Source organism: Bufo gargarizans, chromosome 4 (genome assembly GCF_014858855.1).
Source record: "Bufo gargarizans isolate SCDJY-AF-19 chromosome 4, ASM1485885v1, whole genome shotgun sequence".
Lineage (NCBI taxonomy): Eukaryota > Metazoa > Chordata > Amphibia > Anura > Bufonidae > Bufo > Bufo gargarizans.
Genome location: NC_058083.1, coordinates 530,313,583 through 530,337,983, shown reverse-complemented (window position 1 = coordinate 530,337,983; position 24,401 = coordinate 530,313,583). Strand labels below are relative to the sequence as shown.

Here is a 24,401-nt window from a genome sequence, read left to right as displayed (position 1 = left end):
GGACCCAGAGCCCCATCACCGAGCCTCCACCTCATTCCCTGATACATGAGCAGAAGATCCTAGAACTTACCACCAGGATCACTGAGCTGCTGAGCGGAGAGGTGAGCGCTGCTGGGAATGCTGGGACATTATACAATAACGCCAAGGGAGGGGTCTGGTAATGACTGTGTCCTTGTGTTGTCAGGTTCCTATAAGGTGTCAGGATGTCGCTGTCTATTTCTCCATGGAGGAGTGGGAGTATTTAGAAGAACACAAGGATCTGTACAAGGATGTCCTGATGGAGAATCACCAGCCTCTTACATCACCGGGTAAGAGGAGACCTTCCATGACTGTAGAGGGGAGAACAGTTTTGAATCAGAGTGCGGATGTAGATGTGCTGTGCCATAGATTTGGCTGAGGCTACTGCTAAAGGAGCAGCTAGATTCCCCCCCCCCCCCCAATCCTTACCCTTTAATCCATATGGACATCACTGCAGGGGAACCACCAGGCCACTACCTTTGGCAGCAGTCTCTGTTCAGTGGCTGCTGACCCACTGGAATCAAGAGATACCAATGAAAAGCCCCAAGGGATCAGTCAGGACTGTAGCCACAAGACAAGCAAAGACAGGGAGCTTTTGAGCAATGCAGTAAACAGTGCAAAGATCAGAGTAGGCAGCACAGGGTCAGTACTGGAAACAGGTAGAGGTCAGGTCAGGCAGCAATAAGTTAAATCCAGTTAACAGGCAAAGGTGAATAAGGCCCCTTTCAGACGATTAAGTGTCACACTCCGGACTCGCAGCGCAGCACCCGTCCTGACCTCCCAGCACTGCCGGGGTCGCATTTTACTGATTTATAACTCTATGTAACGCTTACAGTTCTGGAACGTATTGGATAACACTGACAGCATTATGTCAGTGTTATTCAATAAACTCCAGACCTCTAAGGGTTACATAGCATCATAAATCAGTATAATGCTTTTCGACCCTGGCAGTGCTGGAAGTTCAGGACGGGTGCTGCGATGTGAGTCCGCAGCGCCATACTCGCTCATCTGAAAGCAGTGTAAATGTGCAACTGAACTTAAGAGTGCAGCTCCTTGGTAGGAAACTAGCAACTAGAACCATTCCACAGGGGAGGGTGCCTTAAATATCCCAGGGAGGCTAGCCATAGAGTGGACAGATTAAGGCCACACATGCTGGCCCTTTAAGAACCAGAGGAAGCACATGCCCTACAGGCGGACAAAGCCACTGCAGGCCAAGAGCTGGCCACAGATCAGCACGCTGTGGACAGAACAATGAAATGTCATCAGGTATCGACCACCGGAGCAGGGAATTGGTTAAGAGCTCCAACGGCCTTCAAGGAACAAGGAGATGTCAGCAGCGACGGACCGGCCGGCATCACAGATTCACTCATCATTGGATATAGACAACGTATTCAGTTACTGTGTGTTTTCCTACAGATGGATCCAGTCGGAGAAATCCACCAGAGAGATGTCCCAGTCCTCATTATTCCCAGGACTGTCCAGAGGAGAAACCAAATATCCCACTGGATCATCAGGTTGGTGAAGCTGAGGTTTCTACAAATCTTCTATAGACTGATGTAATGGAGCTTTCTACTGACCTTCCCCAGCAGCAGTGGAGTATACTGTACGCTCCATCTACTGACCTCCCCCAGCAGCAGTGGAGTATACTGTACTCTCCGTCTACTGACCTCCCCCAGCAGCAGTGGAGTATACTGTACTCTCCATCTACTGACCTCCTCCAGCAGCAGTGGAGTATACTGTACGCTCCATCTACTGACCTCCCCCAGCAGCAGTGGAGTATACTGTACGCTGCATCTACTGACCTCCCCCAGCAGCAGTGGAGTATACTGTACGCTCCGTCTACTGACCTCCCCCAGCAGCAGTGGAGTATACTGTACTCTCCATCTACTGACCTCCCCCAGCAGCAGTGGAGTATACTGTACGCTCCGTCTACTGACCTCCCCCAGCAGCAGTGGAGTATACTGTACGCTCCGTCTACTGACCTCCCCCAGCAGCAGTGGAGTATACTGTACTCTCCATCTACTGACCTCCCCCAGCAGCAGTGGAGTATACTGTACGCTCCATCTACTGACCCCCCCCAGCAGCAGTGGAGTATACTGTACTCTCCATCTACTGACCTCCCCCAGCAGCAGTGGAGTATACTGTACTCTCCATCTACTGACCTCCCCCAGCAGCAGTGGAGTATACTGTACTCTCCATCTACTGACCTCCCCCAGCAGCAGTGGAGTATACTGTACTCTCCGTCTACTGACCTCCCCCAGCAGCAGTGGAGTATACTGTACTCTCCGTCTACTGACCTCCCCCAGCAGCAGTGGAGTATACTGTACTCTCCGTCTACTGACCTCCCCCAGCAGCAGTGGAGTATACTGTACTCTCCGTCTACTGACCTCCCCCAGCAGCAGTGGAGTATACTGTACTCTCCATCTACTGACCTCCCCAGCAGCAGTGGAGTATACTGTACTCTCCATCTACTGACCTCCCCCAGCAGCAGTGGAGTATACTGTACTCTCCGTCTACTGACCTCCCCCAGCAGCAGTGGAGTATACTGTACTCTCCGTCTACTGACCTCCCCCAGCAGCAGTGGAGTATACTGTACTCTCCATCTACTGACCTCCCCCAGCAGCAGTGGAGTATACTGTACGCTGCATCTACTGACCTCCCCCAGCAGCAGTGGAGTATACTGTACTCTCCATGTACTGACCTCCCCCAGCAGCAGTGGAGTATACTGTACGCTGCATCTACTGACCTCCCCCAGCAGCAGTGGAGTATACTGTACTCTCCATCTACTGACCTCCCCCAGCAGCAGTGGAGTATACTGTACGCTCCATCTACTGACCTCCCCCAGCAGCAGTGGAGTATACTGTACTCTCCATCTACTGACCTCCCCCAGCAGCAGTGAAGTATACTGTACGCTCCATCTACTGACCTCCCCCAGCAGCAGTGGAGTATACTGTACGCTCCATCTACTGACCTCCCCCAGCAGCAGTGGAGTATACTGTACTCTCCATCTACTGACCTCCCCCAGCAGCAGTGGAGTATACTGTACTCTCCATCTACTGACCTCCCCCAGCAGCAGTGGAGTATACTGTACGCTCCATCTACTGACCTCCCCCAGCAGCAGTGGAGTATACTGTACTCTCCGTCTACTGACCTCCCCCAGCAGCAGTGGAGTATACTGTACTCTCCATCTACTGACCTCCCCCAGCAGCAGTGGAGTATACTGTACTCTCCATCTACTGACCTCCCCCAGCAGCAGTGGAGTATACTGTACGCTCCATCTACTGACCTCCCCCAGCAGCAGTGGAGTATACTGTACTCTCCATCTACTGACCTCCCCCAGCAGCAGTGGAGTATACTGTACTCTACATCTACTGACCTCCCCCAGCAGCAGTGGAGTATACTGTACGCTCCGTCTACTGACCTCCCCCAGCAGCAGTGGAGTATACTGTACTCTCCATCTACTGACCTCCCCCAGCAGTGGAGTATACTGTACACTGTATTTCAAGTTATTGTTGTTTGCACATGGTTTCTGGTGTCAAAAGATTGTATTAATTGTGATTAAATGGAACTTGTCAGCCGAAATTCGGCCTCTAAACTGCCCCCTTTAACCCTTTCCTGACATCCATACATGTACAGTCGTGGCCAAAAGTTTTGAGAATGACATAAATATTGGAAATTGGAAAAGTTGCTGCTTAAGTTTTTATAATAACAATTTGCATATACTCCAGAATGTTATGAAGAGCGATCAGATGAATTGCATAGTCCTTCTTTGCCATGAAAATTAACTTAATCCCAAAAAAACCTTTCCACTGCATTTCATTGCGGTCATTAAAGGACCTGCTGAGATCATTTCAGTAATCGTCTTGTTAACTCAGGTGAGAATGTTGACGAGCACAAGGCTGGAGATCATTATGTCAGGCTGATTGGGTTAAAATGGCAGACTTGACCTGTTAAAAGGAGGGTGATGCTTGAAATCATTGTTCTTCCATTGTTAACCATGGTGACCTGCAAAGAAACGTGTGCAGCCATTATTGCGTTGCATAAAAATGGCTTCACAGGCAAGGATATTGTGGCTACTAAGATTGCACCTCAATCAACAATTTATAGGATCATCAAGAACTTCAAGGAAAGAGGTTCAATTCTTGTTAAGAAGGCTTCAGGGCATCCAAGAAAGTCCAGCAAGCGCCAGGATCGTCTCCTAAAGAGGATTCAGCTGCGGGATCGGAGTGCCACCAGTGCAGAGCTTGCTCAGGAATGGCAGCAGGCAGGTGTGAGCGCATCTGCACGCACAGTGAGGCGAAGACTTTTGGAAGATGGCCTGGTGTCAAGAAGGGCAGCAAAGAAGCCACTTCTCTCCAAAAAAAGCAGATTGATCTTCTGCAGAAAATATGGTGAATGGATTGCTGAGGACTGGGGCAAAGTCATATTCTCCGATGAAGCCTCTTTCCGATTGTTTGGGACATCAGGAAAAAGGCTTGTCCGGAGAAGAAAAGGTGAGCGCTACCATCAGTCCTGTGTCATGCCAACAGTAAAGCATCCTGAGACCATTCATGTGTGGAGTTGCTTCTCATCCAAGGGAGTGGGCTCACTCACAATTTTGCCCCAAAACACAGCCATGAATAAAAAATGGCACCAAAACACCCTCCAACAGCAACTTCTTCCAACAATCCAACAACAGTTTGGTGAAGAACAATGCATTTCCCAGCACGATGGAGCATCGTGCCATAAGGCAAAAGTGAAAACTAAGTGGCTCGGGGACCAAAATGTTGACATTTTGGGTCCATGGTCTGGAAACTCCCAGATCTTAATCCCATTGAAAACTTGTGGTCAATCCTCAAGAGGCGGGTGGACAAACAAAAACCCACTAATTCTGACAAACTCCAAGAAGTGATTATGAAAGAATGGGTTGCTATCAGTCAGGAATTGGCCCAGAAGTTGATTGAGAGCATGCCCAGTCGAATTGCAGAGGTCCTGAAAAAGAAGGGCCAACACTGCAAATACTGACTCTTTGCATAAATGTCATGTAATTGTCAATAAAAGCCTTTGAATGTATGAAGTGCGTGTAATTATATTTCACTACATCACAGGAACAACTGAAACAAAGATCTAAAAGCAGTTTAGCAGCAAACTTTGTGAAAACTAATATTTGTGTCATTCTCAAAACTTTTGGCCACGACTGTAGTATTCTTTACTGAGTAGCACTATATTTCCCCCCTTGTCCGCCGGTTTCACAACAATGCCTTCTTGTGACTGTAGCCATTTCAGTGCTTGCTCCTCACCTCGAGAGATATTGTGGTTAGCTTGGGGGTAAATCAAAGATTTAACCCCTTCAAGCACCTTTTGGTGGAAGACATCGATGCTATTGCCGGCGGGCAGGGGGGGGGGGGGAAATGTGGAGGGGAGACCACCAGTGAATCCCGAAGTAACTCCCACCTCCGGAACGATGTCCAGACTGGTTTCAGCCATCCATTCCAGACAGTAAATTTCTGTCTGATTAAAGTTGGCATGTGTGCTGAAACCTAAAGGGCCAATTGCTGCAGGTCGTTCACCTTCTTTATGTTCGACATGAATCGGGGCTGAGGAGTTATAAATTCTTCTGAGGTTTAATTTCCTAATAGCTTTGAAAAGATCAATTTCAAAATCTGTTGGGTTGAAGCTCTCCACCAGACTGTAGTTAAGGCCTCGATTGAGGACCCTGACACAGTCGGGCGGTAGCTCCACTCCCGACAGATTTAACACTGTTTTTGTTTCCTCGAAAGGAATCTCCTCAGCTATCGTCGCCAGGATACTTGTTTGCGCTTGTATCCCTGTTTTCTCGGCCTGCTTCCTTTCATTGCGTTTCCCTCTTCCCCTTCTAATTCTCCTACTAAAGGGGACCCCTCTTGGGTTAGTCCTGTGGACTCAAATGGACCGCGGATATTTTGGTCATCAGAAAAACTGGAATCTGAGTCAGAGGTCCAGAAATCGCTTCTCTTCCTCTTTGAAATGCGTTGTTTTCTCTGGGGCTTATTACTACAATTAAAAAACCTTCCAGATTCGTAACTTTTTTCCCTGAACCGGATGAAATTGTCACTACCCCCGGAAAACCTGTCCGGGAGAGCTACCTTCGGTTCAGGGTAGGCCTGGAACCCACCACCGGAACCAGCAGCCTGTGGACTCTGAATCTGCAAAACCATCGCACGGAGGTCTTCTACCTCCAAAGTCAAATTTTGCAGCTGTTGACCAGTGCAGTCATAGCATCCATAGCTGCACAGATCAGAACAAAAAAATGGCGGTATTGGCTCTGGATAATGTCACAGATGTTGTAGGGGAGAACACCAAAAGACAACAAGAAGGAAGGGAAAAGACACTAGGCCTCACTACTAGGTAAGTAAAAGGGTCACCACCTAAAAAACCCTGCTCTTGGCCCTAACTCCTATCCGTACGGTACAGGCACCTCTCGATGGTAGAGATGCCCATACACAGGAACCTAGAAAACCCTGGTGGCCCTCAGATGCCCTAATAGTAATGTCAGGGCAGAGACAACCCGCTCCTTCCCTGGTGAAAGAACCAGCATCTCACTGAGGCCTAGTAAGCAACAAAGGTAGGGGGGAATACAAAACACAAAAAGCGGAAGACTTAACTTCTGAGGCTGATAGATGATTGACGAACAGGACTTCACCACGAACCACACTCCAGCTCTTCCAAAAACCAAATGAAGCTTTCCAGAGCAAGGACTGATGGGTAAAGTCAGACTAAATAGGGGGAGGTGAAGGTCACATGATCCACACCTGAACAGGGGACACACAGACAAAGTGAAACCAAAAGAGGCTGTCAGATAACTAATGTGCAGATAATCTTTCAGACCTTCTCAAACCTGTCACCGGCGTGACAGGATCCATACTGAACGGATACCATTGTTTGCATTTATAGGTGCGGATCCGTCTGTGCAGATACCAGACGGATCCGCACCTAACGCAGGTGTGAAGCCTGACAGGTTAGATCATGTGATATTTTTATAGAGCAGATTGTTACGGACGCGACAATACCCAATATGACAATTTTTGGTTGTTTGTTTCAGTTTTACATAATTAAGCATTTAGAAAAAAAGGATTTTTTATTGTCTCCACATTCTGAAAGCCGTATTTTTTTTTATTTTCGGGGCGACTGGCTTTTAGGACACAGTTTTTATTTTTTTGACGGTGTTCACCTGAGGGGTTAGGTCATGTGGTATTTTTATACAGCAGGTCCATACGGACGTGGCGATACCTAATATGTATACTTTTTGTTTATTTATTTAAGTTTTACACAATAATATAATTTTTGAAACAAAAAATAATTATGTTTTAGTGTCTTCATATTCTGAGAGCCATAGTTTTTTCAGATTTTGGTCGATTGTCTTAGGTAGGGTATCATTTTTGTGGGATGAGATGAGGGTTTGATTGGCACTATTTTGGGGGCATATGACTTTTTGATGGCTTTTTTTTTCGTCAGCTTCGATTCGCTCATCTCTAGTCATAGCATTCCTCCTGCTCTCCTCCTTGTGGCTCCAGAGAAGCTTTTCATTTGCATAATCTCTGTCTCTTAATTGCGCTCTTCTAATGAGGGACCTTCTTGTTTCCTAAGAAGAAGCAACACAACCCGGTAACAGCAATAGTATCTGTGGCGACAGTGTGACTTGGGTCAAATGGGCAAACCCAGAACAGGGAATCGGTGTGTGTGGGGGGGGGGGGGGGAGCAATAATCCCACGATGACATATCACCTTCTGATAAAAGTGACGGGGAGGGTTAGGACTATGATGATGATTTTGTGTTGGACAGGACATGGGAGCGGGATCTGTGTGCTGAGGAGGAGGCGGTATCAGAGGAGAAGGGTGATGGCGTGGCTGCAATAAAGAGTGGAGGCAATGTATGGCCAGAGCCAGATGTACTTCTATTTTGATGAGCAGGGGAACTGGTGATGACACTGAAATAGGGCTGCAACGATTAATCAACATTATCGATAATATTCGATAACGTGATTCGTTGTTGACGATTCCCATTATCAAATAATCGGCCGATTTGTTGCTAAGCGGGCGGGAGCGGGTGGCAGCGTGTAAAACTTATTAGTACACTTCTTAGCAGGCAGGAGGTCGGGTAGGAGGCCGGGCGGCGGCAGCATAACTTACTACGTCGCGCGCCTGCTCCTCCCACTTTATGAATGAAGGTGCAGGCGCATGACGTAGTAAGTTATGCTGCTGCCGCCACCCTTCCAACTGCCCGGCCTCCTGCGATAGTTTAATACTAGTAAGTTAGGGTCTGGAGTGATTTTGCACTATAAGTAGTTTAACATCCCCTACTTAATAGATATGATTAGGTGAGTGGGGCCCGGTGTAATAGAATAGAGTGACTGCACCGGGCCCCGCTCCTATTACAAAACCGAAATGCCAGCCCCCACACCTGTATTGGGGATCATTCACAATCACTACACAGGAACACTGTTATTGGGGGGATCTGTGGATGACACATATGTGTTATCCACAGATCCCCCATAACAGTGCCATCCACAGATGCCCCCATAACAGTGCCAGCCATCCACAGATGCCCCATAACAGTGCCATCCACATTCCCCCCCTCCCATAACTCAGCCAGGTAATCAAGATAATAGTAGTAGGGGGGAGTACCAGTCTTAGAATGAGATAGAATGTGCAATAAATTATAAGCTGTACATCCACACCCTCGGAACGTCTCTTCTCTGCTACAGGCCACATAGCGTGTAAGAAGAGAGCTAGCCTAAGCCCCGACCATGTAGACATGTTGTCTTTTTTACATTGTAATGCAAAATTTTTATAATTATGTAAGTCCTAAAATTGTTTTAATATGGCCTTTGAACATACTTTTTCAAGTAAAATCGTATAAACCCCTTTTTTTGTCATTTTGGTGTTTTTTCCCGATTTAATCAATGAAATTATAAAAAAACTAATAGATTATTCAAATAATCGTTAGCTGCAGCCCTACACTGAAAACAAGTTTGGCTGCCGCTATCTCTGTGCAAGCAACTCATGTTTGGCTGTTTTTCTCCACGAGGCCAACACACAAAACTGATCTGCAGGATTAAAATATGTCATTGACATTTAAACACAAGCATTGGCAGCAGAGCTCTATTGCAGCAATGAGACGGCATCACCAAATCCAGTGGGAAAATAGAACTGGCCAGCATTCAATAAAGTCTGTCTTCTTTTTCCCAGTCTCCTTTGTGACAGCCAGGTCACATTCCCAAGCAGTACAGTGACCTTATCATCATCATCAGCTTCTTCTTATCCTGCTCATACGCCTCCTTGTCTTTTTTTTTTTATCTTTCCATATTTTATTAGTTTTTAGAAAAATACATACATTGTTAAACATAATAAAAGACAAACGGCTACACAATCAGCCCTATACACGGTCAGTTAGCGACAGTAGCTTAGCCGATATACATACCACAATAAAATAACAAACAAAGAAAATTAGACTAAACAAAAAACATAAAAAGGACACAAAAACATACAGTGCAATCGTTAGGCAATTTTTTTTCACAGGTATAATTTTATATAGGTATACTTTTATATATACTTCTAAATTTTTATCCAGCAGGGGATCGACCATATATTAAATATACTTAAATATGTCAATCAGGGAATGATAAAGCAAGCAGAGAAACTCTCCATACCCCCCATTCACTCTCAAACCTCGCAGCTGCTTCTCCAGCTCCCGCCAGCGCACGCTCATGTATATAAGTAGAATTTAGCCTACGGATGATCTCCGTTAGGCAAGGAACATACCCTGATTTCCAATTTTTAACTATGGCCAGTTTGGTTGAAAGAAAAAGGTGTCCCAATACCACCCTCCCCTCACATGGTATCCGAACCAAATCAATCCATAAAAGAGCCAATGAGGGAGATGGCAGGAGCTGGAAGCCCAGTAGATCCGAGGCAAGACAGAATATAGCCCTCCAGATATCCCGCAACCTCGAGCAATACCACAAAATGTGGTACAATGTACCCCTATCGCCACATCCCCGCCAACATAGATATGAACGGTCAGGAAATATATGGCTCAGGCGATCCGGTGTATAGTACCACCTTAGTGTGGTCTTCATCAAGGATTCATAATGTGAAGCGCATCTAATATTTTTATTTATACAGGTGAAGGCCATAGACCACTGCTCATCAGTGAACTCCAACCCCAAATCTCTTTCCCAGGAAACCAATGGTGTCGTTTTAACGAATAATCCCTTATCCCCCATCATCATATACAGAGGCCTCAATCGTGTACCTTGTGGCGGAGCCACTGACCACAAACTAAACACTTCCCGATTGCACACCAGATTAAACGGACAGTTAGCTTTAAAAAAATGTCTAATACACAGGTATTTATAGAAATCTGTGTGTGGGATCAGGAACCGCTCATGAAGATATTCAAAAGGGCAAAGGGCGTCCGAAATAAATAATTTGGAGAGAAGGTCCAATCCGCCCAGCGCCCAAGACGACACCGAAATATTCGGAATAAGAAAATTGAGTACAGTTACTTGGGCGCTGGGCGGAAAGGGTCCAGACCCCAAAGTACATGATCTATGGAATCGAAGCCAATTTTCCAAAGCCATGCGTACTAACGTCGGGAGGGGTGGCCAATTGAATGTCGGGTAAAGAGCCGCGAGTAGGAGGGTTTTTAGATTCCTACCAGGAGATAATATTGATTCTATGTGTACCCATTGTTTCACCTCATTGCCCACCCACCATTCCCTTAATTGTGATACCTGCGAGGCTAAGAAATACTCATAGATATTCGGGAGACCTAGTCCACCTCGAAGTTTAGGTCTCTGCATTATTGCAGTTGGTATTCTAGGTTTATGTCGTTTCCAAATTAACGCATTAATTAGCTTGGAACACTTCTGAAAAAAACTACTTGGGGGGATGATAGGTAGTGTCCTAAATATGTACAGGAGTTTTGGGAGGGTAAACATCTGAAAGGATGCAATACGACCTACCCAAGACACCTCGTACTCGGCCAATTTATCAAGATCCCTCTCCAAGATTTTTAATAGTGGGACATAATTTGCCATGAATAACTTCTTAAATGACACTGAGTTTTATCCCCAGATAGTCGATTTGGCTGTTTTGCCAGTCCAGATCGAAACTATCCTTCAGCTTCTTCATCTGATCAGGGGGGATATTTATTGGGAGAGCCTGGGATTTAAGAGCATTCAGTTTGTAGAATGAGAGATCTCCAAATCGGGTTATAACCTCGATTGCGGCTGTTAAGGATGTTTGAGGATTTGACAGCGTCAAAATAATATCGTCTGCATATAAGCTAACTTTATGCTCTATACCCCCTATATCGACGCCCTTCATATCAGAACATTGGCGAAGGGCCTGAGCTAAGGGCTCTATAGTCAGAACAAATATCAAGGGGGACAACCCTGGCGGGTACCATTACTAATATCAAACGGGTCCGAGAGTGCCCCATTGACCCATACTCTGGCACTTGGTTGGGTATAAAGTGCCCTGATAGCCGCCAGGATTGCCCCCTTAAATCCCATCTTCCCCAGCACAGAGAAGGTGAACCGCCAGCTAATGCGGTCAAACGCCTTCTCGGCGTCTAGGGTAACCAAAAGCGTTGGAAGTTTCACTTTCTGGACATAGTCCAGAATGTTTAATGTCCGCCTGGTATTATCCTGTAACTGCCTACCTCTTACGAACCCGACCTGATCCATGTGGACAAGAGTTGTAATGCAGGGGACCAAACGACTTGCCAAAACTTTTGCGTAGATCTTTGCGTCTGTATTCAATAACGAAATCGGACAGTAACCTCTTACATCATCCGAGGGAGGGTCAGTTTTTGGGATGGTGACTATCCTCGCCTCCAGCATCTCTTTAGGAGCACGACCGGTATTCACCATTTCCCCAAAAATCTGACATAAATAAGGAGAGAGTTCCTTTTGAAATAACTTATAATATGTATTTGAAAAGCCGTCTGGTCCAGGCGCTTTATTACTCGGTAGTTTCATGATAATTTCAACAATTTCCTGCTCTGTCACTGGGGAGTTTAATTTCCCTAACTGAGCCTCAGTGAGACTTGGAAGGTCAATAGAGTCCAAAAACTGTTCTATGGCCACCAAGTTTACAGAGGACATATCCGGCGGGGATTCTAAATTTATAGAGGGTTTTATAAAAGCCCTGAAAGGAATTTGCTTTACCTTGTGGATCAATGATCTTTTTATTCGTCAATTTTGACGTTATATAAGAGATCTTATTTTTAGTGGTTCTCTCCCTTAATCTACGGGCTAGCAATTTCCCTGATTTATTATCCTGTGCATAATATAATGCACGGGTCTTTTTTAGATCATTCTCATATCTATAAAGTAAATGCTCCTTCAATTGGAGGCGTAGATTCTGCAGCTGAGTTCCTACAGTGACAGAGGGGCTCATTTTATTACTAGATTCCAAAGACCTGATCTGCAGAGTCAAAGCGGTTGTCCGTTCCTCTCTCTCCTTCTTTGCTCTACTTCCAGCCTTAATGAGCAAACCTCGCATATAGGCCTTATGGGCATTCCAGAGAGAAAAGGGATTAGACACTGATTCCTCATTAATAAGGAAGAATTCCTTTAGGCCCCTCTGCAGTGTCAACCCATATTTAGGGTGTTCCAGTAAATATGTGTTATCACGCCAAAGGAAACAGGGGGGTCTATTGGAATCCTCGCCAATTGTAAGGGTGACAGGCGCATGGTCAGACCATGTAATCATCCCTATAGTCGAGCACACTGCTATATTTAACAGATGACGATCTACCAAAAAGAAATCGATCCTGGAATATGTTTGGTGGACATTTGAAAAAAAGGAAAAATCCTTTTCTCCATCTTGATGAAATCTCCACACATCGTAAAGATCCTCTCTCAATAAGAGGGAGTTGAGACCCCGAATGGCCCCTCCAACCCCAGATGACGAATCCATAGCTGGATCTAATATAGAGTTGAAGTCTCCACCCCAGAGGATCAAGCCCCTCCTAACAGTATTCACCTTAGACACTAAATTACGTAAAAAATTTAGCTGGTGCTTATTCGGAGCGTATACAAATACCATGGTAAAAATCGTATTGTTTACGGATGCGACCATGATAATGAATCGCCCGTTATGGTCAATTATAGATTCAAGCAGTTGGAATACGACCGAATCCCTGATTGCCACCATCACACCTCTCTGTTTTTTCATATAATGCGAATGGAATACATGTGGAAAATGAGAATTTTTAAGTCTATACGCATCCTCCTTCAAAAGATGTGTCTCGGTTGCACAAACTATATCTCCCTTCATGGCCTCTGCTTCCCTCCACAGCATGGACCTCTTAAACGGGCTGTTCAGGCCCTTCACATTTATTGCAACAATTTTATGAAGCATCCGTCCATGGGTCCATGCTGTCGAGGGATTGCTCCCCTACTGGATCAAATGTCTCCCATTTTAGGGCCTGTAAACAATGTATCCTATCCTTGCACTGCCAAACAATACATAAATCACAAACATTACTACAGAGAACTGTAAAATAAGACATAATCAATTTAAGACAAACAAAAACCCGGCATATAATGCCGTTATTCCTTTGAAAGGGCATATATTTCGGCTCATGGCCAGAAAGGGCTGCTCGGCGTTGCCCCAGCAAACTCTACCCCACTAAATTCCCATAGACTCATTCAGCAATGGGATCTATCCCCCTGTGTAACTAAGTGCCATTCAGAGTCCAGGGAGGTAGGTAGACTTTGGCTTTGATCCGGAATTCCCATCTTGATATTCCAAGAGTCTAGCAATTGCTTCCCGGACTTCATGGAGGTTACAACATGTACAGTTCCCTGGTGATGGATCAGGACTCTGGTCGGGAATCCCCATCTATAAGGGATATTATTCCCTCGCAGAGCAGCGGTAAATGCCCCCAGCTGGCAGAGTACTAGCAGATAAGTCCGCAAAGATCTTGATCTGATAATACGGGGAAGGCAAAGTACCTAATTTTCTGGACGCTACTAGTAACGCTTCTTTAACGTGATAGAAATGGACCCGTACCACAATATCCCTTGGTAATGAGCTAGGAAGGTACTTAGGTCTCATCAACCTATGTGCTCTATCCAGGGTCAAATCCTGTGAAGTGAGCTCCGGAATCAGAGCTTTCATTAGATTCTGTAGATAGGGGATCAGATCCTTCGGAGCAATTTCTTCAGAGACCCCTCGAATCTTAAGGTTATTCCGGCGTGATCTATCCTCTAGATCAGTGATGGCGAACCTATGGCACGGGTGCCAGAGGCGGCACTTAGAGCCCTCTCTGTGGGCACACGCGCCTTGGAAAAAGTCGATGGCGTACCAATATGCTTTAGACTTTTCCTGACATTCATCAGCACAGGGCGCACTATGAACAGCACAGGCAGCACACTGAATGTAGGCTATTAAGCTATTATTGCTAAATGATAAAGTACACAGAAGATATACTATATTGGTATTCAGGTTAAATTGCTGTGTTGGCACTTTGCGATAAATAAGTGGGTATTTGGTTGCAGTTTGGGCACTCGGTCTCTAAAAGGTTCACCATCACTGCTCTAGATCAACTACCTTTGCCTTAACCCACGCTATTTCTCCCTTGAGATCACTATAGGCATCTTTAAGCTGAGAAACAGCATGTTCTGCCATCCTAGATTCAATAGAGTCCACCCTATTCCCCACCTCTACCACCGCAATCTGTAATGGGCGGACCAGGCAGGTCAGATCTTTATGCATAGAGCTACTAAAAAGGACCAGCATATCTTTCAATAGGTTACCTGATGCAGGTTTATCATCGGTGGGGATCGCCTGAATTGTTTCAGTGGTATAATCAGTCACCTCGCTCACCTCAATCATCGGAGTCGGAATCGGGGTCTCCCCATCGGGCTGTACTATCGCTTGTGTCCGCCTCTCTCCAAGCGGCTCTATCAGTGGAGTCTGAGGACTAGCGTACCTCTCGGAGCTCTCCGTCTGTGGACCACGAGGATCTCTGGGCCTCTCACGCCCGGTTTGGGAACCTGCCGCTCCAGGTGGATACGCATCCGGCAGTGAGTCTGCCACCGGCTCGCGTCGGGTGACGTTCCGGGCTTCTTCCACTTCCGGGTTTAGCTGTTGGGGTGATAGAGGCAATAGTGGAGGCGATGTTCTGTCTCCAGGAGGGGTCCCCTTTTCCATGAAAGCGTCCAGCTTCCCCTGTTTCTTCGCCGACCTCATACCTCTGGTCATTCTCAGGTGTAGCGTAGGCTCCCTTACTCAATTGCAGAGAAGCTGGGTCCGTTATACCGCTGTCGCTGGGGTAGTCAAGCAGGAGCACGCCGGAGCTCTCACCTCACGCAGCCATCTTACTCAGCCAGCAAGCCACGCCCTTACTCCTCCTTGTCTTCTGTTCCATCATGAGACATCGATAACAGAATGTGCGGCCATGGGAAATCTATTCGCAACCAGCAATTAGCTTGTGTGCAAACTGAACTCCTACGTGGCCAAGTTGCTGGCAGTGCAGTTGCTGCTGCACCACTTAGTTGGGGTAATTGCAGTGCAGTTGCTGCTGTACCACTTAGTTGGGGTAATTGCAGTGCAGTTCCATTTCTTCACCAAAATTTAAGTCACAACTCTCCCTCTGTCTCTGCTACAACAAGTAGAAGAAGCTGCTGCCCCAAACCTGGTGCAGTAAACGGAAATGCACTGTCTGAACAGCTAGGTTCAGTTGTACTTAGATGGCAGGTGGCATTTTCTTACCCAAGCAGGCAAAATTGTCCTACGAGTTTGAAAAACATTAGCTTTGTCAAAATAATCCAGGCACATGGATCCTTGAGGATTTTCACACATTTCTAGCAGATGACAATGAATAGATCTGGCATTGCTGGCTATTTATCATCAGCCCAGTGATGTGACTGCCTGCCTGTTCATGGTGTTCCATACTGTACTGCAGCTGCTGCTCCGCCTGGTGCCATTACTACTACCCCTAAATGGCTGCACATTGCCTGCCTTTTTTGTGAGGTTTCTCTTTGCACTGCTGCTCCAAATAAGGGAGAATTTTTGGGCGGGCATCTGCCTCCAATACGGGACAACTGTTGGAATGTTTTTAATTTTAAAAAGCATAACACATGAGACGTCTTTTTAGATAGGCTGCTTCTTAACACTGTCAAAAACGTTCCAATAGTTGTCCCGTATTGCCCAAATACCCAGAGCTATACATATCGGTGTCATTCTGACATTATTGTTAGGGTTTAAAAGGGGGAGTGAAGAAAATAAAATTAAAAAGAAACACAAGAAAAATAATATGTGTCCTAAGAGATCTTACAGTGTGATATACCAGATCTCAGGCCAATCGGAGCACTTGTAATTGAGGTAGAATCGATTCGGTGATTTGTCCGAATTGGAAACAAAACAAATTTCAAGAAATTCGCTTATCTCTAATGCTACTTTCACTTCTGCGCTTTCCCTATCCGTCATAGGATCTCAGTAGCGGGGGAAAACTCTTCAGTTTTGTCCCCATTCATTGTCAATGGGGAAAAAACTGAACTGAACGAAATTGAGTCACCAGAATGCATTCCGTTCCGTTTGGTTGCATCCCCATCACGGACAGAATAACATTGCAAGCAGCGTTTTTCTGTCCACCATGTGGTGCGAAAAAAGACGGATCCGTCATGGCTCACAATGTAAGTCAATGGGGACGGATTTGTTTTCTTGGACAAAATAGAAAACTGATCCATCTTCCACTGACTTTCAATGGTGTTCATGACGGATCCGTCTTGGCTATTTTAAAGATAATACAACCGGATCCAGATGCAGATGGTTGTATTATCATGACAAAAGCGTTTTTGCTGATCCATAATGGATCCAGCAAAACCGCTGGTGTGAAAGTAGCCGAATTCATGTTTTGTAGAAGTGTTTCATTTCCGCCTGGACATAAGAAAAACTAGCAGCGGGGTAAAAAAAATTTCATGTCTTTCATCTTGCAGGAAAGTTCTGGTGAAACGACGAGTGGACTTGAAAACCCCATCTCGGTATCTGTGAAAGGTAAGAGCCTTTCAAAAATCTTTTCTGATTGTAAATGTCTTTATTAATGGGACAATTGATAGGAAGTTCAGAGAAACCTCCTCTTCATCATCATAATTGATACAATTAATATTAATAATTAAGTTATAGCCATAATATACCTTGATCTTCATTGGCATCGGTAAAATGTGACACAATGTGAATAGATTCAATCACAAACACAAAAGTGATTGGAGGGTAAATGCTGATTCAGAATAAAGGACACATGATACGATAGGCCAAAGAACCTGTAGTATGTGGACCCATGGGGTCCTTCTCGTGTCAGAGTGCTCCGGTTGTCCATATGCCCTCTCAGACAGGTTTCCACCTTGCAGGGGAGATCAGTAGTACAGGATGTGAGCATTCAGTCAGATTAGGGCCTGGTCCTAAAGGTGAAGGGTAAATAGTCGTTGAAATAATAACTGGAAAAGTGAAGGCATCTAATGATAAGAGAAAAAAGGATAGGAGGACACTTGCAAATTAGCTGGTAAAAACTGAAAAACGCAAACCAAACCTGCAGAGATGAAAGTAGATGAAAGTATGATGAGTAATAGGTAGTAGTTCTCTAAAGACTGATCAAAGACAGTTTAAAATAGGTGAACATTTTAGACACGAGGGAGGCTCTGCAAGAAAAAGTAAATCTGTGCAGTACTCTTACCAAACTAGTCTTCGGTCAGTACAGGCCAGCAACACAGGAGATGTTGCAGGAAGCCCAGCAGGGTAGCAGGGGAAGGTGGAGGAGAGGGCAGTTTTGCAGATCCGAGGAGACCAAAGTATTTCTAGACTGATGGGATCTAGCTAAGAAGGAAGTTGCCAAGGAGGGCCAGGCAGCCAAGATTAGTGATGAGCGGCATAAGCAATATTCGTTTGATATTTCGTGAATTTTTCGCATAATATTCGCACTAAATTCACGATCTCCAGTCATTATTTTCGCGATCGCGCAAATTGGCACTAATGATGTGCAATTTTATTTGCAATACATGCAACTTCACATTTTATCAGGTCTGAATAGATGTTACTGATTGGTGCACTAATTATTGTTGTGACATCACAGCACTGTGTCTAACAGAGACACTAATCCCTATCACACTACCTAACACCCTGCACTGGAACCTATCTGCTACACTGACTATCTCCCACTAACTATCTGTATTATATATACAGTACAGACCAAAAGTTTGGACACACCTTCTCATTCAAAGAGTTTTCCTTATTTTCATGACTATGAAAATTGTAGATTCACACTGAAAGCATCAAAACTATGAATTAACACATGTGGAATTATATACATAACAAAAAAGTGTGAAACAACTGAAAATATGTCATATTCTAGGTTCTTCAAAGTAGCCACCTTTTGCTTTGATTACTGCTTTGCACACTCTTGGCATTCTCTTGATGAGCTTCAAGAGGTAGTCACCTGAAATGGTTTTCACTTCACAGGTGTGCCCTGTCAGGTTTAATAAGTGGGATTTCTTGCCTTATAAATGGGGTTGGGACCATCAGTTGCGTTGTGGAGAAGTCAGGTGGATACACAGCTGATAGTCCTACTGAATAGACTGTTAGAATTTGTATTATGGCAAGAAAAAAGCAGCTAAGTAAAGAACAACAAGTGGCCATCATTACTTTAAGAAGTCAGTCAGTCCGAAAAATTGGGAAAACTTTGAAAGTGTGTCCAAGTGCAGTCACAAAAACCATCAAGCGCTACAAAGAAACTGGCTCACATGCGGACCGCCCCAGGAAAGGAAGACCAAGAGACATCTCTGCTGCGGAGGATAAGTTAATCCGAGTCACCAGCCTCAGAAATCGCAGGTTAACAGCAGTTCAGATTAGAGACCAGGTCAATGCCACACAGAGTTCTAGCAGCAGACACATCTCTAGAACAACTGTTAAGAGGAGACTGTGTGAATCAGGCCTTCATGGTAGAATATCTGCTAGGAAACCACTGCTAAGGACAGGCAACAAGCAGAAGAGACTTGTTTGGGCTAAAGAACACAAGTGTCACGGAAGGTGTATAGAAAACTAGAAGACACAAAATGAAGATCCGACTGACTGGATCCAAAACTAAGGAACAAAAGGGAGAGCCCTGCAACAGACCTGGCTCTCTCCCTAACTGCTCAGCCTATGCAAAAATCTCAATGGTAGATGATCACATATCCTCGTACCTCAACTGTATAACACCTGAACACCCTATAATAGTGAGGGGACACGAGCACCGGCTCCCTACACTTGATACGGAGGGAGTCAGGGTCACCTGGGATCCAGCAAACAGGAAAACACAAATGAATGAACAAAACTTATCTGTAGAAGACTCAGTAGTAGCATCCAGCATGCATACACTCCAGGAAGTTGTATAAACCGCAAAGTGATGCAGTATGGGAAGGGATTTAAACGGGATGCAATCAGTGCAACTACATCACAGCTGAGAGAGGCTAACGAGATGAGAAAAGGAAAGCAAAACAAAAGGAACCTCAAGGAGGAGGTTCTGAAGGACGTCTGTCAGAGCTTCTCAGATGTCTGGTGGTGACAACAAGGAATGGACATTAGACCAGTGGAAATCTGTGCTTTGGTCTGATGAGTCCAAAATCTGTGCTTTGGTCTGATGAGTCCACTGTGTCTTTGTGCGACGCAGAAAAGGTGAACGGATGGACTCTACATGCTCCCACCGTGAAGCATGGAGGAGGAGGTGTGATGGTGTGGGGGTGCTTTGCTGGTGACACTGTTGGGGATTTATTCAAAATTGAAGGCATACTGAACCAGCATGGCTACCACAGCATCTTGCAGCGGCATGCTATTCCATCCGGTTTGCGTTTAGTTGGACCATCATTTATTTTTCAACAGGACAATGACCCCAAACACACCTTTTAGGCTGTGTAAGGGCTATTTGACCATGAAGGAGAGTGATGGGGTGCTGCACCAGATGACCTGGCCTCCACAGTCACCGGACCTGAACCCAATCGAGATGGTTTGGGGTGAGCTGGACCGCAGAGTGAAGGCAAAAGGGCCAACAAGTGCTAAGCATCTCTGGGAACTCCTTCAAGACTGTTTGAAGACCATTTCAGGTGACTACCTCTTGAAGCTCATCAAGACAATGCCAAGAGTGTGCAAAGCAGTAATCAAAGCAAAAGGTGGCTACTTTGAAGAACCTAGATTATGACATCTTTTCAGTTGTTTCACACTTTTTTGTTATGTATATAATTCCACATGTGTTAATTCAGTTTTGATGCCTTCAGTGTGAATCTACAATTTTCATAGTCATGAAAATACAAAAAACTCTTTGATTGAGAAGGTGTGTCCAAACTTTTGGTCTGTACTGCATATATATGAGCTAACTAACTATATATTAAGTAATTTAAATAATGATCCAGATGAGTCTGCAAATCACAATGACACTGCTGTCTCTCTCAGAACTGCAAAAAACAGCAGAAAATGGCTGCTGGGTAGTTTCCTATATAGTAAGGGGTAGGCAACTTTCCTATTAGTTGCTAGTGATGTTGCTAAGCTCTGACAAAGATATTGCAGCCTTCTCATTGGCCCACAAGCAAGAAGCAGTAGTATTGATGAAAAAAACTCGAATATTCGCGATTGCGAATATATAGCACTTTATTCAAGATTTTTGCGAATTCTCAAAGTGCCGACACTTGCGATAAAAATTTGCGATTAGAATATTTGCGATCAACATTAGCCAAGATCACAGGAGGTAGATCTTGATCCTAAAGGAATCCTGGGTCTGAGAATAAATGAGCGTCACTTATTTCTGACAAAATGGGCAAAGGGAATCGCCAGTGATATGAGATCCCTCAATCCTGAAACAAGTCAACCAATAGTTTTAGAATGACACGTTGCACCAATATGTGGTAGGGAAACGTTTATATCAGTGTATTTATCCAGAGGATTCTATAGGTTATTGAAGATGTAGTGATCACATTTCCTGGCTTTCAATTGTCTCAATATAGCTGTGAAAATAATATAATATTGTTTCTTTTTCCAGTGGAAGACAGGATGAGCGACTCCTATGGACATCTCCATATATCTTCCCATCATGAAGCAGAAGATAACAATACCACACAAGATGATTCAATAACTCCTAATGTACCCTCAGTCCTTCACAGCAGAGATTTATCCACTGATACTGCTGGTCACAAGAAACCTTCATCTAAGCAATTACTGATTGGTAAAACAAAAACTAAACAGAAATGTGGGAACATTTTTTCTAGTGAGAAACGTTTTAAAAAGAAATCTAATCTTTTTTTGCATGAGAGAAATTGCAGAGATAACGGGTCATTTTCATGCTTGACATGTGGAAAATCTTTTAGCATGAAATCCATGCTAGTTGCACATCAGAGAACTCACACAAGGGAGAATCCATTTTCATGCCCAGAATGTGGGAAATCTTTTATTCTGAAATCTTGTCTTGTTAGACATCAGAGAACTCATACAGGTGAGAAGCCATTTCTATGTCTTGAATGTGGAAAGTGCTTTAGTCGGAAATCAAATCTTGTTGCTCATCAGAGAACTCACACAGGAGAGAAGCTGTATTCATGTCCTGAATGTGGGAAAGGCTCTATCAGTCAATCAAGTTTTATTCAGCATCAGAGAACTCACACAGGGGAGAAGCCATATTCATGCCCAGAATGTGGGAAATCTTTTATTCTGAAATCTTGTCTTGTTAGACATCAGAGAACTCATACAGGTGAGAAGCCATTTCTATGTCTTGAATGTGGAAAGTGCTTTAGTCGGAAATCAAATCTTGTTGCCCATCAGAGAACTCACACAGGAGAGAAGCTGTATTCATGTCCTGAATGTGGGAAAGGCTTTAACAGTCAATCTAATTTTTCTCAGCATCAGAGAACTCATACAGGAGAGAAGCCATTTTCATGTCTTGAATGCGGGAAATGCTATAGTTGTAAGACATATCTTGTTACACATCAGAGAACTCACACAGGAGAGAAGCCATTTGTGTGTCTTGAATGTGGTAAGTGTTTTGGTGCGAAATCAATGCTTAGAAAACATACAAAAAGTCACACAGGAGAGAAGCCATTTTCATCTTTAGAATGTGTGCAACCTTTTAGCCAGAAATCACATTATGTCGAACATAAAAAACTCCACTTAGTGGAGAAGGCATTTTCATGTTCACAATGTGGGAAATGCTTTAAGACTAAAACAAGTTTTTTTCGGCATCAGAGAACTCATACAGGTGAGAAGCCATTTTTATGTCTTGAATGTGGAAAGTGCTTTAGTCAGAAATCACATCTTGTTAGACATCAGAGAACTCACACAGGGGAAAAGCCATTTGTGTTCTGAAGGTGAGAAGTGTTTTGGTATGATATCATTGGTTATAAGACATCTAAGAAGTCACACAAGAAGGAAGCCATTTTAATGTTCAGAATGTGTGAAACATTTTAGCCAGAAATCAAATCTTGTGAAACATCTAAGAACCCACTTATGAGAGAAGCCATTTTCATGTATTGAATGCGGTAAATCTTTTGATATAAAGCAAATCTTTTTAGACATCAGAGAACTCACACAAGGGAGAAGCAATTTTCATGTTCAGAATGTGGGAAATGTTTCACCTGTCAAGCAAGTGTTGTTCGACATCACATCATTGTGAGACCTGCTGCCTATTCATGTCTTCTGTATAACTTAAAACGGTTGGCCAGTTTCCCATATTAATGACCTATCCTCAGGATAGTGAGTCGACCAGTATGCACCGACATTGAGAACATGTAGAAGAGATCTTGGAACAGACTTCAGTCAAGACATGCTTGAATTTGATCGATAGATGCCCAGTACTGACAGACTGCCGAAGGAGAGACATTGCTACTCTCTCCCTGTTAACTGTACATGGCTCCAGAGGGAGAGTATAATGGATATCTTTGCATGTGATCAAACCCCCTTCCACCATTAGACAGCATACTTGCAAAAAGTAAAAAGGAGCTCTATGGGCAATATTGAACCTTTGAGGTCTGGACTGAAAATGCAGCCAGTTGGGGATGTTGTTTGTGGTCCTGAAGTGAACTGAGCAAGGCTCGGACTGGCCCACAGGGGTACATGTAAATCCACCGGTGGGCCCCTAGTCTCCCACCCCTTGCATAAGTGGCACATAACACAGTAGACTTGCTGCACTACATATATATATTCAATGTACAGCACCTCAACCAACCTATGTTCATATAATAAACTTCATAGATAATTAAAGAAACTCCCCAGTTTATTATTATAGACAGGATCAGATAGCTGAGATGTCTTCTAGGTGTAGAGGAAAGCTAGCCAGTATCCTCTTTTCTCCAGGACCTACCTTCTCAGAGTGGCTGCAGGGACCCCCATATTCAAGCATCTGGTGGCATCTTGCTGCTGTGTGAGCAGGTAATATTGGAATGTATCCGTACGGTGGACCCCAGGCATCCCAGTCCGACATTGAACTGAGCGTACACTATAAACCCTCCCAATGTGTTGATTGCTGCTGAATGCGGTGTCATCATGGCCATAACAGATGACAGTCACAAATACTTGTGCTGGATGTGATTTATCAGTTGCTACTTGAAATGTTGATATGATCCCTAGAGCTGAAGATTAGGAGAACCCTATATCAGAATATTAATTGTTTTAATAGATAGCCCAAGAGTGATGTCTCTATCTGATACTTTGGAGAGAGTTCAGAGAAGAGCTACTAAACTAGTACATGGATTGCAGGATAAAACTTACCAGGAAAGATTAAAAGACCTTAACATGTATAGCTTGGAAGAAAGACAAGACAGAGGGGATATGATAGAAACTGCTAAATACATAAAGGGAATCAACAAGGTAAAATAGGAGAGAATATTTAAAAGAAAAACTGCTACAAGAGGACATAGTGTTAAATTAGAGGGGCAAAGGTTTAAAAGTAATATCAGGAAGTATTACTTTACTGAGAGAGTAGTGGATGCATGGAATAGCCTTCCTGCAGAAGTGGTAGCTGCAAATACAGTGAAGGAGTTTAAGCATGCATGGGATAGGCATAAGGCTATCCTTCATATAAGATAGGGCCAGGGGCTATCCATAGTATTTAGTATATTGGGCAGACTAGATGGGCCAAATGGTTCTTATCTGCCGACACATTCTATATGTTTCTATCTGAATACATCCTCTACTAAAGGTGGATATTACTGGTGTAATATGGGTCACTTTTTACTCTAATCTTTCATAAAATATGCTTAAACTTTCAACCTAACATGGAAATTAATTTGCTGAGTTGCAATCTACTACCATGGAATGGACAAACTCTAGGATTCAGTTTGCCTATTAATGTGCCTTATAGTGTGGATTGTTCGCTATTAATAACAGAGCTTCACGCTG

At 44.3% G+C, this 24,401-nt stretch overlaps 1 protein-coding gene across 1 annotated transcript; it reads left to right on the top strand.

Moving 5' to 3' along the window:
* Nucleotides 1–62: 62 nt before the first annotated feature.
* On the top strand, nucleotides 63–23,819 carry LOC122934790 (zinc finger protein OZF-like). The gene is made up of 5 exons (XM_044290493.1): nucleotides 63–101; nucleotides 185–308; nucleotides 1,435–1,532; nucleotides 16,994–17,051; nucleotides 21,058–23,819. The coding sequence occupies exons 2-5, from the start codon at nucleotides 224–226 to the stop codon at nucleotides 22,368–22,370; spliced, it is 1,554 nt and encodes a 517-aa protein (XP_044146428.1). The 5' UTR covers nucleotides 63–101; nucleotides 185–223; the 3' UTR covers nucleotides 22,371–23,819.
* Nucleotides 23,820–24,401: the final 582 nt, after the last annotated feature.